Source organism: Arachis ipaensis, chromosome B4, assembly GCF_059453495.1.
Source record: "Arachis ipaensis isolate K30076 ecotype BB chromosome B4, ASM5945349v1, whole genome shotgun sequence".
Classification (NCBI taxonomy): Eukaryota; Viridiplantae; Streptophyta; class Magnoliopsida; order Fabales; family Fabaceae; genus Arachis; species Arachis ipaensis.
In genome coordinates, this window is record NC_142439.1 from 109,784,993 (window position 1) to 109,799,607 (window position 14,615).

The following is a 14,615-nucleotide window of genomic DNA, read 5'->3' on the forward strand; positions in this document are numbered from 1 at the left end:
ATGTAAATTCGCATATATTGTGCGGCCGAAACACCAATTCGTCGAATCTCTTACTTCTTGGCCCTAGTAGAGGCTCATCTTAGCTGCTCTTGATGTGTGTGTGCCTCCTCTTTTGTTCTTGCTCCACCGTTCCAGTATGTATTTCGGTGCCACGTTATCCACTCACTCAAAGCTTAGGACGCTCAGGGAATTGCAGCACAATATGCCCATTGACTCGAACAGCAAGCACTGACACTTTACCTCTTGTGATACTACGTCATAGGTGACGACAAACTTGTTAAATGTGGAGTTGAAAACCTGCTCTACAACTTCGTATGTTGTGAAACTTAGGGTGAAATGCATTGATCTTGTGATACAGTTTACTTTACCTCTGAATTGAGCTTGAACTTCCCTAACCATCTCGTGGGTATACACATGCTGAAACTGTGCCTCTATTGCTGATTTTGTTGCGCACGGTATCACAGTGTGAAAATCTGCAGCATCGAATTCTCTCTCTTTTTGCTCTCTACTTGCTAGGCAATTGTCATATTGCTTCACAAATTGTCTCAGGGAGCTGTTCCATATGATAAACTTGTTGAAAAATGAATGCATGCTCTCGCTCCTTTGTGTGCTTCTCATCCCGGCCCAGAAGTGGTGATCCAAGTAAACTGAAATCCATATATGCCGATCCTCATACAGCTCTGCATAACAAACCGAACCAATAAGGTGTGGTGAACTGAAAACAGTGCATGTTTTGAAAATAATTCGAATTGAAACCTCAATTACTTGAAAGCCACTTGTTCCCTCCAAGGCCGTACTTTGTGAGGAAATCGTTCCAGTTTCTATCAAATGTGTCTTTTATGTATGAGTTCCAAACAACATGGCTCATCTCTTGTTCAATTTCATCGTGTCGCTTGTAACCGTTTAGTTTGTGTGGGATCTTCTTCATGATGTACCAGATGCACCACCGGTGAATTATTGTTGGCATGCACAGCTCAATTGCGCTTTGAATCGATGCGCATTGATCAGTAAGAATGCCTTTTGGTGCCTTCCCTCCCATGCAACGTAGACAACACTCAAATAGCCATTTGAATGATTGGATGTCCTCATTTTTCATCAGCGCGCATCCGAGAAGTGTCGACTGGCCGTCGTGATTCATGCCCACAAAAGAACCTAAAACCAGATTGTACCTAGATAAATAAGTGCACCCAGACCATGGTGAACCAAAAGATGTACATGCACTGAACATGAAAATATATGTGACTGAACGGAATACCTGTTTGTGTTATAGGTAGCGTCGAATGAAACCACATCTCCGAAATACTCAAATGCGGCCCTACTTCTTGCATCGGCCCAGAATGCATGTTTAATGCAGTGATTGCCTTCAAGGTTGAGCTCAAAGAAGAAATTTTGGTTCTTCTCTTTCATTCTTAGTAGGTACTTCCCAAATTCTTTGGCATCGTCTTCTTTGAAAATATTCTGTACTTCCCTTGTGATGTAATTTCTCACGTCTTTTTCTATAAAACTTAGTTCACGGTGGCTGCTAGCTGCTGCCACAAATGATTGGTAAGTTTTGCTCGGTCTGATTCCAGCCTCCTTGTGGGTTTTGATGGTGTAACGCACAAACATGATAAGCTCCCTGTGTTGTTTGAGCATCTCTGCCCGGTCTGGACAGCAAGGATGTGAGTGATTCAGAATGACTTTGGAAATTGTCCAAAGACAGACGTCCTTCATTATGTGTACATATATCCTAGCTGGACAGTTTAACCCGGCCGAGGGGTTTGTCTTCAGAGTTGGAGATATCTTGGATTTTCACCTCCCCTCTCTGGTGCATACGATTAGTTGATTCTTAATTTTGTCTCCATCCCGAGTCATATTCCTTATTTTGGTAGAAAAACCGGCAAGTTTGGAATAATGTTTATAGAACTTTGCAGCTTCTTCTAGTATCTTAAAAATTATCCCTACCTTTGGGACAAATTTTTCATCCACAACACAGCTGGTCTGCACGGTGAACCGAAAACGTCATTACGGTGAAACAATTATTTAGTACTTAGTGAATAAAACATAATACAGTATATATATATTTCTCTAATCTTTTTTACAAACTCCTTTCTGCATACCGAACCGAACACGTATTCATGATGAAGAAACTTTATAGTACTGAGTGAACGAGTACTGAGTGAACGAAACATAATCCAGTGTATTAAAATAAATTCAAACTCCTTTATGCTTACCAAACTGAACAGTTACTCACAATGAAAGAATTGTATAGTACTTAGTGAACGAATCATAATGCATTATACAAAAGCAAATTTGAAACACCTCTGTCTACAATTTAGATATTATCAATTCAATTCAGAGTCAAAAACACCTACGTCCATTGAATTCAATTTAAATAAAATTAACAATCCTATTCCATTCAATTCGATTCAAAATTAAATAATCCAAACCTCATCAGCATGATTCGTTTCAGAAGAATAAACCAGATCGTTCTCATTCAACTGATTTGAAGTTGAATCATTCATTGATTCCATTCAGAATTGTAAATCGAAGAAGAAGAAGAACGACGAAGAAGAAGATAACGCGAACAGAGGAGAACGACGAAGCTTATTAGGTTGAAGAAGAAGAAGAAGAACGTGAGCAGAGAAGAAGACGAAGAACAAAAATGCGAGAAGAGGTTTATGTTGAGAAAGGTTTATCACGCAGCAGGTTAAAGCAAAAGGTTTACGTTGAAAAATGTTTATCACGCAGCATAAAATTTACGTTATATGAGGCGCATGTATAACAAACGATTGAGGGAGGGGAGAACGCGTGTGTTAAGGAGGTTACTTAGATAGCTTGAATGAAAAAATTACATGGATGTACAATTTTTCTAAAAAAAAAAAAAATCACATGTTCTTCGAATTTGGTTGCAGGGTGCTTGGTTTCTACTTCAATATATAGAACCTAGAATAAGTTACAATTAGATTTTTGATAAATTATCTCTAATTCTCTTGTTATGTCTTCTATGTTGTGCATTTCGATTTTTCTTTTGACATGTTATTTTTTTTATTTTTAATTTTTTTTATAAAATTGATTAATAAATTGGATGAATTGAAAAAAAAAAGTCAAATTTGATAATTGGAACTTACTTAAAAACTCTTTTAATTTGCAAGAATAATTTTATCATGGTCATTGAGTAATTTAATTTTCAAAACTAAAGTTAAATGGTTAATTAATGTTAATCATGAAAACATAATTGAATTTTTTTTAATAATTATTGAATAAGTTATAAAGGATAACTTATTTTTTATTTATGAAAGAGTTGACTAGAAATATCTTCATAATTATTTATACATATTAAATTAAAAAAATGTGAATTAATTAGCCCAAAATGCCTATTAATATACTGCTATAATTTGAAGGGATTTTGTGCATTTTCTTAAATATTTTTCGTCATATATATCCGTAAAAAAAATTACTATTCCTAAACTTAAATGTAGGATCCCTTGATTAGAGTGTCATCCATTTATCACCTTGATCAATTTCACAATAATAATAATAATAATAATAGTAATAATAATAATAATAATAATAATAATAATAATCAATTGAAATTGATTATTATTATTATTATTATTATTATTATTATTATTATTATTATTATTATTATATCTAAAAACAAAAAGACAGATTAATAGATACACTAATATCATAATATGTTTGTTTATATATAATCGTATGTAGGGGTGTTTAATTTGCGGCCCAGTTTGGATTAGTTTTGAGTTAAAAACTCATCCGATTCGAACATTAATTTTATTTGCGGTGCGGTTTGGATTGGTTAATTTTTAAAAATATCCGATGCGATCCAATTTTAAGTAGTTTGGATTGGATTGAATTTGCGGTTTTGTAAATTAAAAAAAATTAAATATATATAACAAGTCTCAACATCAAATTTTAAATAACAAAAAATAACATAACAAATCTCAACAATATCTTAAAAACCAATGATAACATAACAATAGAAATAAAATTATAAGTTAGTTAAAATAAATAAATAAATCATATTTTAAACATAAAATATTTATTAAATAATAATAATATATAAATAATATAAAAATATATAACAGCAAATTGAATATATTATAAGTATAATTGTAAATATAATAATAAAATAATAACATTTTAGCATATTGTGCGGTTTGGATTGGATCGGTTATGAAAAATAGATTCGAAATCTGATCCGATACAGTAGTTTGCAAAAAATAGAATCCAATCAAAATCCAAATTAGTGCGATTTTAATCGGTTTTTGGTTTGAATTAGATTAGATAAGCGGTTTATTTGAATCGATTTAAATTTGAACACGGAACTGAGAATTGGAAAAAGTTTGATACATAGCTTTTTTTTCCCAAAAACGCCCTTTTATTATGTATATTGATAAAAAAAAATTTAACTTCTAAAACTTCAATCCAATATTTTTTAATTAGGGTGTAAAACATTTATAATATTAACAAATTTCATATTTTATTTTTATTATGCATATACTACAAGAAACATCGTTAAAATCGACGGCCAAATTGACGGGAAAATAGATGGCGGCGATGGTCGCTATTAAACTTGTCGATTTTATAAAATTCTAATAAAATAGACGGCTTGCCTATCCGTCGATAATAATTTAATAAAATCGACAATATTTCCGTCTATAATATGAGTTTGAGAATTTTGCCTTACTAAAATCGACAACGTTGCCGTCGATATTATTATATAAAATCGACGACATTTTTGTCGATATTTGATTCAATAAAATCGACAATATTTCCGTCTATAATATGAGGTTGTGAATTTTCCCTCCTTAATTAAATCGACAACGTCTTTGTCAATATTTGATTCAATAAAAACGACACAATGACCGTCAATTTAATTGTTTAGATACCGATATATTCTTTATCTATATTTTTTTTATTTATCTATTTTAAATTTAAAAAGCGACAACATTGTCGTCGATTTTAATAGCTATATTTTTCAATTATTTTTTCTATTTAAAAAATAATAAACAATTAATGCAAATAAAATTTACACAGAATATTAGATAATAAGACAAATAAACTTTTAAATATAAAAAAAAATTTATACTAAATTTTAAATAATGAATTTACAAAATTATCAAAATAATAAATAATCCTTTAACATAAAGAAACTTGTTCAATATTATATAATAAACGAACATTAAATTAAAACTTGTTCAATGAAACTTTAGTGTTGTACCATTACCCAAAGTAGTGTATGTATTGAATAATAATTGAACAACTAAAAAATAAATATTTGACAGAAAAGCATGTAAAAAATCTAGTCCTATACTAGCTAGTAATTAAGCTAAGAGGATATGTAAAGAGTGGAGCGAAGAAGATTCAGCATTAGACTTGAGGAGGTGCCTGCAAGTAGGACAAGAAGAATGAGAGAGGAGCCAAATATTCTATTACAGGATATGAAGCTTTTACACAAAGTTATTAAAAATGGATGAAATTCTCTATAAAAAAGACCAGAAAACATAAATTTAAAAATACATTCTAAAATTTTCCATGCCAAGTTAGATTTCACATTAATAAAAGCAAAATAAACAACAAATTAGTAAATTTAGAGTATGAATTTATTAAAATAAATGTCAAATCAAATAGGAATTCTATCAAAATTTTTCATTGAACAAAACTTAAGACTCTGTCAATCACTTTAAAGGCCATCAACAATAACATGCATTTATCATGATGTAACTAAATTCACCAAATAATCAATGGAATCACATGTTCAAATGCATTATTCTAAACCTGTTAAATTTGATTTCAACCCTATGCAACTAAATCAGAGGAATACAGGACTAGCAGCTATCAGCACAGGTCAACAACAATACAATGATTTAGAAATAGGGACATTTGCTGGGTCATCCCTTTTTCATGTCTCATTCAAAGATTATCACAAGTTATGTTCCAAAACAAATCTAGTCTTCGATATTACAATTTACAAAATGGTATTACTGCATAAACAACAGGGATCCATTACATATTTCAGTTCACACAAGTATCTCATATGCAGCAATTTACTTATCCCATTCCAAGTTTAAAGCAGGTGGTTCCACTTTCGATTGAAGACCAACCGTGCCTGCTGACTGATGAGTCATGCGGTCCCAACTCATGATGTATGGCAATGCAAACTGCATTGAAAAAACAATTTGACAAACCATAAGATTGTCACAAAGGGAGCGTATTAAACATTAAACAGATGATTTGCATGAATAGTGAATCAAAAGCAAATCCTAAACCCTAACTCAGCCGTTAAAGAAACTTGGCATGACATATTCTAGCCGCCCAATGACATGTTTCTAGGTTCTTCCCGTCTCAACTAAATTGTGCAAAAAGTCATGGCGATGTTCTGTGCGGGGGCTTGTCCAGACGAACAAATTAGCACATATTCATTCAACTATATTTAGATTATAAAATGAAAACAAAACTCGGTTTACTGACAGGGCACAATATGCAATACCAGCTGATGCTAATAACAATCCAAACAGAGACCTCTTTTGAACTCTGAATAAATTCAATGGGCTATATAGATAACGAATAAAGATTTATAGCATTCTAGTTGATGGTTCTAGTTGAACTTGAGAAGGGGGGGTTGAATCAAGTTGGCTTAAAACTTAAAGTTTCAAACTCTGTTTCAGCAGTAGCTCGAGTTGCAGGAGATTATTTCAAATTATCTCATACGCAGAACAAGTAAAGGGTAGGAAAGAGAAGATGAAGACCAGCATGTATCCTGGTTCGGATTCTTTGTTCAGTGAATCCTACGTCCAGTCTCCACCACAAACCATGGTGGAATTTTCACTAATCATTCACAGATTACATACACCAATACTATTGAATTACTCCCTAATTCAACTAGTATCTACCCTCTAAGCTTTCATCACCAAAGCTTAGCTTCCCATAGTGCTGTCCCAACTAGGAAGGGGAATTAAACAGATTCAATCTCCCCAAGTGCTAACCCAACTTGGTAAGGAGAACTAATCCTAGTTCAAAAACCCAAATTACATCAGAAATCAGTGGCTCTTTTGCATCACTCTTGCTTTTTCACTCATTGGCTTTTCAACCTCACAAAATTAGCCTTTTCTCAAAACAGAAAATGACACAAGATAGCCATAACAAAAAGATCAGAAATCAAGCTTGAGTAGAAGAAAAAGATTCCAGCTCTTTGTTAGAGATGGTGCTTTGAGTGCGTGCTCTCTTTTTCTTGCTTTGAAATGATGGATTGAGGCTTCTTATATATCTTCAGCTTGCCTTCATTTTTTTCTCTTCCATTTTCTTGTACGAGCTGCTCGTTGGAGTTGTCCATGCTGGCATGCAGTGCTTTCTTCATCTTGCTCCACTACCTCTGCTATCCGAGGAGCTTGACCACTACCTCTGTTGTCCTTTGTTTTTCTTCCTTCCTTGGCATGTTCTCCTTTTTCATTCTGCTCTATTTCCCTGCTGCTGCTCAATGCAAGTTTGTGTTTTACTTAACCACGATCCTAGTATTACTCACCTGATGTCCTTGGGTTAGTGGGTGTCCTAGTGTCCTTTCTTGCTTTTACAGAGCCACACCTGTCCTTGCATAATACAACTGTCCTCTTATAACATTTAGCAAAACATATAAACATTTAATTGCTAAACGGTGCTATGAGGAGCATTGGCTCTTTGACATGGCTGAAGCATATGCTAGCCTTGGGCTGTGAAAACTAATTAATGGGCCTGCCACAATAAAACACCCATTAAATAATATTGGGCTTTCAACCCAAATGAATGTTTGTCATCATTTATAGACCCAAAAGTCAACTTAGACTTAACAATCTCCCCCTTGATGACAAACATGATAAAATAGGAAAATTAAAGACTAATTTGAAAGAGTTAAGAACACTTCCCTTTGATGACATTTGGATTGTGAGTTGCTCCCCCTTAATGTTAGCATTGCTCCCCTTTGATCATGGCTTACATCTTTACCTGGACAAAACTTAAAAATAGCCAAGACTAATATTTCCAAGCAATATATCACAGTAATAATGACACAGAGCAATTAACACTAGGCACAATATACATCACAGGAAAAATTAAGTTAATTATAGCACCACAAAGCAGCATTGTTCCTAACATCACTATTAACCCCTAAGCCAAAGCTAACATTCCTTTTCTTTTCTCCCCCTTTTGTCATCAAGGGAGGAAAGGAAAAACCTGTGCAAAATTTGTTAGTGGTTGGTGCATAGAGTTTAAGTAGCAGGGTAGTTAAGGTCTTTACAGTCATCCAAAAAGTAAACAAGTTCAAAAGTAAACTGAGTCATAATCACAGATGAGAGAAAATGAGCTAGGCATCAGAGTTGGATTCATCGGAGGTTCTATCGTCCTCCCCCTCATTGTCAGAAGTTGTGAGGCCAACCTTGAGATCCTCCACAAAGTCCCTCAGAATTCGAATCATTCCCTTAGTTTTCTTGAGAGCATTTTCCTCCAAAACCTGGTTTCTTTTGCGCTCGGCACCATGAGTGAGAAGAAGGTCTGTTAGATTGATGAATTCTTCAAGCACATTCTTCAGAATGCGGGTCATGAACTTGATCGTAGTGGAGGTGGAAGGGGGAATCAGAGAATCTGATGAACAGACTTTTGTGTGGTCTAGAATTCACAAATAAGTTCTCGTTGTAAGTATAGTTTCTAAACCAACAATAATCCTTTCATACAAAAACTTGGTTGTCACAAGTAACAAACCCTTAATAAAATTGATAACCGAAGTATTTAAACCTCGGGTCGTCTCTCAAGGAATTGCAGGGAAGTGTGCTTATAATTGGTTATAAAAAAGTGTGTTTTGGAGTTTTGGATAAGAAACAAGAAAGGTAAACGATAAACCCCAATTTCGTGGTTTATCTTGTGCTTATTTTAGAGAATTTTATCACCTTTTCCCACATTTATTCAATGAATTAGCATAGTTTTGTAATTCTCCCTTAAATTGTGGTTAAGTGTAAAAACATGCTTTTAAGGCCCCTAAATTGGTGATTTTGATTCACTTTAATTCCATTCGATGCCTTGATGTGTTTGATTTCAGGTTCATAAGGCAAGTATCGGATGGAAGAAATGAGGAGAAAAGCATACAAAGTGGAGAATGCATGAAGAAACCAAGATTGGAAGTACTTCAATGGGCTCGCAAGCATACAAGGCGCGCGCGCAGAAGTGGCATCGCATGGCGACGCGTACGCGTACATGGCGCGTACGCGCGGATAAGAAAAGCAGCCAATCGACGCGGACGCGCACATGGCGTGTGCGCGCCGATACTCGCACGTGACCCATTTAAAGGCAAAATGCTGGGGGCAATTTCTGAGCTGCCCAGACCCAAATCCAACTTGTTTCTGAGTGTATTTCATACAGAATTGAAGCCCAAGCAAGGGGGAGCAATTGTTTGTAGCATTAGCATCATGTAGTGTAATTTCTAGAGAGAGAAGCTCCCTCTTCTCTCTAGAATTAGATTAGGTTAGGTCAATTCCATCTTGGATCTAGGTCTTGATTAGTGTTCTCATCTTGTTTCTTCTATAATTTCTTATTTCTACACTTTAATTCTCTTAGTCCTAGTGTTAATTTTCCTTTTATGCTCTCTTTTATGTTCATGGATGCTCATGTTAGATTTGGATTCTCTTTTAATGCAATTTAATGTTTGATGTTCTTTTATTGTTGAATTGAGTTGTGATCTTACTTTCCTTATAATTGGTAGTTGGTAGATTTTATTGATTCTTACAGTTTATGATGTTTACTTTTATTGCACTCTAGATGTTTGATGAAATATTTTCTTTAGTTTTTGAGTAGTTCTCTTTGCTCTTGGCCTAGGCTAAGGGGATTGCGTGACCTTGAGTCATTGGGTCTCCATTGAATTGGTAATTCTAGAACCCTTGGGGATTACTTTGATAACCATTAACTCTAGCCTACTACTAAGTTAATTAGTAGCTAGGTTGGGACTTATAGATTGATGTTGATCAAGCCATTCGACGTACTCCAAGCCTAGGAGTAATCATCACGTACTTAAGGCTTTGGTGGGTAGACCTAATGAGCTCGGTTACCTCATAACTGCCAATATTTAATTTGTTGACAAGGATGGTGATCTCAATTACCTATGTTTTAGCCAAGAGTTCTTTACCTTGCTCTCTTTAATTACTTGCTTGATTTACTTTTCTTGCCCCTCTTAAAAATCAAACCCCTTGTTCCTTCATAGCCAATAATTGACCACTTCATTACAATCCCTTGTGAGACGACCCGGAGTTTAAATACTTCGGTTAATTCTTAATTGGGGTTTGTAATTGTGACAAAACCAATATTTTTGTATGTGAGGATTCTTTGTTAGTGTAGAGCTATGCTTGCAACAAGAATTCAATTGAGAAATTCTATACCAACGAAAGTTCACACATCAGTAAATGACACTGGAATTCAAATGATGAGAAGGTCTTGGCAAGGTTTGGTGGTCAAGGATCTCTATCCTTATCACTAACCACAACATGACAATTGCAAGGATCAATCCCATTAAATTATCCTCTAACAAGTAGAGGAAAGTCAAATGAGCTATATCAATCCACGTCCATAAGTCCTAGCTATCCACTAAATCAATTAGTAATAACTAGAGTCAATGGCTTCCAATCATTAATTACTTGGACATTAGTAACTCAAGAGTTCCTAAATTACCATCCAAAGCCAAGAGCATAAAAGTCTAAACTAAAATCCTCTCAAGCATTTCATCAAATACTTGGAAGGCGTGAAATGAAAACATAGAAAATTAATAAGAGAATACTAATTTTAGGCAACCAATTTCAACATAAACGAAGACAAATAAAGGAAGGAGCATTAAACATAAAATACCTCAACTTGCATTGATAGGAAAATTGAATCTAGCATGAGAATTCATAAACCAAATTGACAACATAAAGTAATCAATAAGGGAGACAAATAAACTAGAATGCTAGAACAATTAAGAGTAGAAGAGAAACAAAATTGAATTAAGATAGAATTCAGAAATCAAAAGAGGAATAAAACTAAGACCCTAAAACCTAGAGAGAGGAGAGAGCCCCTCTCTCTAAAAACTACATCTAAACCTCCTAATTTTGTGAATGAATGATTGATTGCATGAGTAATCCCTTCCCCCTTCAGTCCTTGGTCTTTTTAGCCTTTTTCCACCAAAGATTGGATTCAAAACTGAGCCAGAAGCCCTCCTGAAATTGCTGGGTGCGATTTCATTAAAGGTGTCAGTGTGGGCATCAATGCATACGCGTATAGCGTGCGTACGCATCCCTGGAATAATGTGCGATCCGCACGTACGCGTCTTATGCGCGCGCGCATCCATGGGTGCGTTCCAAATCTTTGGCTTTTCATGATTTCTCCACTTTGCATGCTTTCTCTTCACTCCTTTGATCCATTCCTAGTCCCTTTTCAATTTTAAATCACTAACAAACACATCAAGGCATCTAGTGGAATCAAAGGGGATTAAACTTATCAAATTAAGGATCTAAAAGCATGTTTTCACACTTAGGCACAAATTAGGTGACAATCACAAAACTATGCTATTTCATTGAATAAATGTGAGAAAAGGTTGACAAAATACTCTAAGTTTAACACAAGATAAACCCTACAAATGGGTTTATCAACCTCCCCACACTTAAACCTTAGCATGTCCTCATGCTAAACCAAGAAGGAAACAAGGGGTTAGGCCTTTATTCAATGCAACTAAACTATATGCAAGTCATCTAAATGAACTACTTATTATAAATGTAAATGCTTAGGTCAAAACAAATCGACTTTTCAAGAGAACAAATGTAAGCATAAGGGCGAAAGCAATAGGAATTTAACCCAACCCACAATTGCATTGAGTTATCAAAAGGATTTACCAACTTGCAAGAACATAGAAGATAGCGGTGAATGCATGTGATTGGGCAATCAAACCCTCACCGGATGTGTATCCGCTCTAGTCACTCAAGTGTTTAGGGGTGATTCACTCTGGTCTTCTCTAGTCATACTTTCTAAAACTTTGCTCTTCATCTAACCAATCAACAAATATCTAGTGTACAAATGCAAACATCATGAGGTCTTTTCAAGGATGTAATAGGGCTAAGGTAAGGGTGAGGATATATGTATGGCTAAGTGAGTTATAAATTGAACCTTTGACTAACTTAAGTTCTCACCCAATACATACACACACCCTATATATGCCTCTAAAATCATGCCTAGCTACCCATGATCTCACTTTTGTATTCTTCATATACTCATGTAATTAAATATTCTTCTATTTCATCTCACATGCATTGATCTTTTTATTGAACTTAACATTGGGGTGGTTTCATTCCCCTATACCAAAACAAAAATCTTTTTATGCATAGTAAATCAATGCATATGGTTTTCATAATTTCACATGAGTAGCACCTAAATTTTCAATAATTGTCAATAAAACACTACACACTCTCATCAACCAAGGTTCCCACATTTTTCCACACTTAATTGATACACAATCTCTATCTTAAGCTAGCCAAAGATCCAATTGGGGTAATTACTTATTTTTCCGCTTAAGACTAGTGATGTGGTAACATAAAGAACAATTGGGGTTTAAAAAGGCTCAAAGTGGCAAACAAAGGTAAATAAAAGGGTAGGCTATTTGGGATAATTGAGCTAATAACAATTGATGGCCTCAATCATATGTATGCACGAATATACTAAACAATGGACATATAGAATAGAGAAAAGCAAAGATTGCAATTGTAGATACGATAACACACAAGAGGAAAAATCATGGTTAAATAGTGTAACCATATAATCAAGCTCAGAATCTCACAGGTTGTATGTTCTTAGCTCAAAACATGCTTCACAAAGTATAAAACTCAAGCAAGTTCATCAAAAGTTTCTAGTCAATTGGGGTGATGCTCTATAGATGAATTTCTTGAAAATTTTCATTGTTTGACTAAGCTTTTCCTAAATGCAATGTTGTGATTGAGAAATTATAAAAATTCTTTAGTTTATCCCCTTTTTCAATCAACACAAACTTCACATGCAAAAAGGTAAACTAAGCTCAATAATTCACATTTTTCCATATCACAACTAATAACTAAAAGTGCAATTCAACAAGCTAAACAGAAATATCCACAATACTGATATATACAATAATCCAAAAAGTGCAAAATAAGGCAAAATAACATAAACTAAAAGATAAATGTCTGAAAAGAAAAGAAAAATGTTCACCACAAAAGAGCTATCCACCGACGATAACGACGGTGACCTCCCCACACTTAAAACGGAGCATCGTCCTCGATGCTACTGCTCGGGCTCAGGATGGGGTCAACAGTAGCATCTGGCTGGGCCTCAGGCTGGGGCTTCTCCGGGTGTTGCTGGGGCTCTGGGAGGGCCTGTGTCGCTGAGGGTGCCGCTGCCTCAGGAGGTGCCTCTGGGTGAGCTGGCGCCTCCTCGTGCTGCTCCTCCTCAGACGCGGAGGAGTCGGGAAGAGGGGGCAACTCAACTCCCAGCGCCACGAACATCTGGTCTACTCGGTCCAGGTGTCGCATGATACGGTGCTCAACACGCTCGATATAGTGGAACAGACGCTGGACCACGAGATATGTCGGCTGGGGTGCTGGTGGTAGTGGTGGTGCTGCTGGTGCTGATGGTCCTGCTGTTGCGGAGGAAGAAGAAGGACCGGCTGCTAGTAATGCTCTGGCTTGAGCTCTAGAAGCACACCGGGAAGGGGGCTTCTCATGCACCCATGTTTCCCACGGAATAACATCCTCGTCACCATCGTCCAGGGGTGGCGGTGATACGTCATCCTCTCTTTAGAGAGCACCGGCTAGCTCAACCATCCTAGTGACCAGAGTGGGGAATGGTAGTAAGCCACGGATATGTGCCCGCCACATGTACCTCCGGATCAGGCGGGAAAAGTAGACCTCCTTCCCTTCCATGACATAGCCGATCAGGACGAGCATGTCCACCAGGATCTCTGTGAAATGTGTGGTAGGCATGACACATCTCAAGGCATCATAGTCAAAGGTCATTGAATTCATTGCTATCTCCGCCTCCTGATATGCACATGTATCACCGGACCTAGGTAGACAATGGAGGGCATCCTCAATGGCAGCCTCGGTAACTAGTATCTGGCTGCCGCGCAGGTGAACCGACTCAAGGGTTGCTCTGAAGAAGTTACAGTAAAATTTCTTGACCCAGGAGGTGTTCACCCGACCCAACTCTCTGTCAATGAAACCGAGACCCAGCCCCTAAATACGGGCCTCAATGGATGGCCTGAGGTTTGCGAAAAGGGCCAGTTTCTTCTCAATATTTAGATTTTTCTTCTGATAGTTAGGGAAGCGAAGCTCACAATACAGGTTAGGAAACCTGTCTGTGTCTGTAGGTGGCAGCTACTGATCCGCCTTGTCCTTCTCTGAAAGAGGGTTTTTAGAATAGTTGGCAAAAGGAGAAAGAGTGGGGGCGGGAGCTGTCTTCCTCTTTCTAGAGGTAACTTTGGCCTTTCCTCTATCAGCCATCCTAAAAAACAGATATAGCAGGATATAAACAATTAAGCCAAGTAGATGTCATTGATGATTAACTGAGAAATTGGTGCATAAAAGCATATAAGAGGGAAACAA

The 14,615-nt window shown here is 36.2% G+C and overlaps 1 protein-coding gene across 1 annotated transcript; it reads right to left on the minus strand.

The window, feature by feature from the left end:
- Window positions 1–757: 757 nt before the first annotated feature.
- On the minus strand, window positions 758–1,713 carry LOC148568745 (protein FAR1-RELATED SEQUENCE 5-like). Its single transcript, XM_088484767.1, has 2 exons — window positions 1,256–1,713; window positions 758–1,169 (listed from the first exon to the last, which is right to left on the minus strand). The coding sequence occupies exons 1-2, from the start codon at window positions 1,711–1,713 to the stop codon at window positions 758–760; spliced, it is 870 nt and encodes a 289-aa protein (XP_088340893.1).
- Window positions 1,714–14,615: the final 12,902 nt, after the last annotated feature.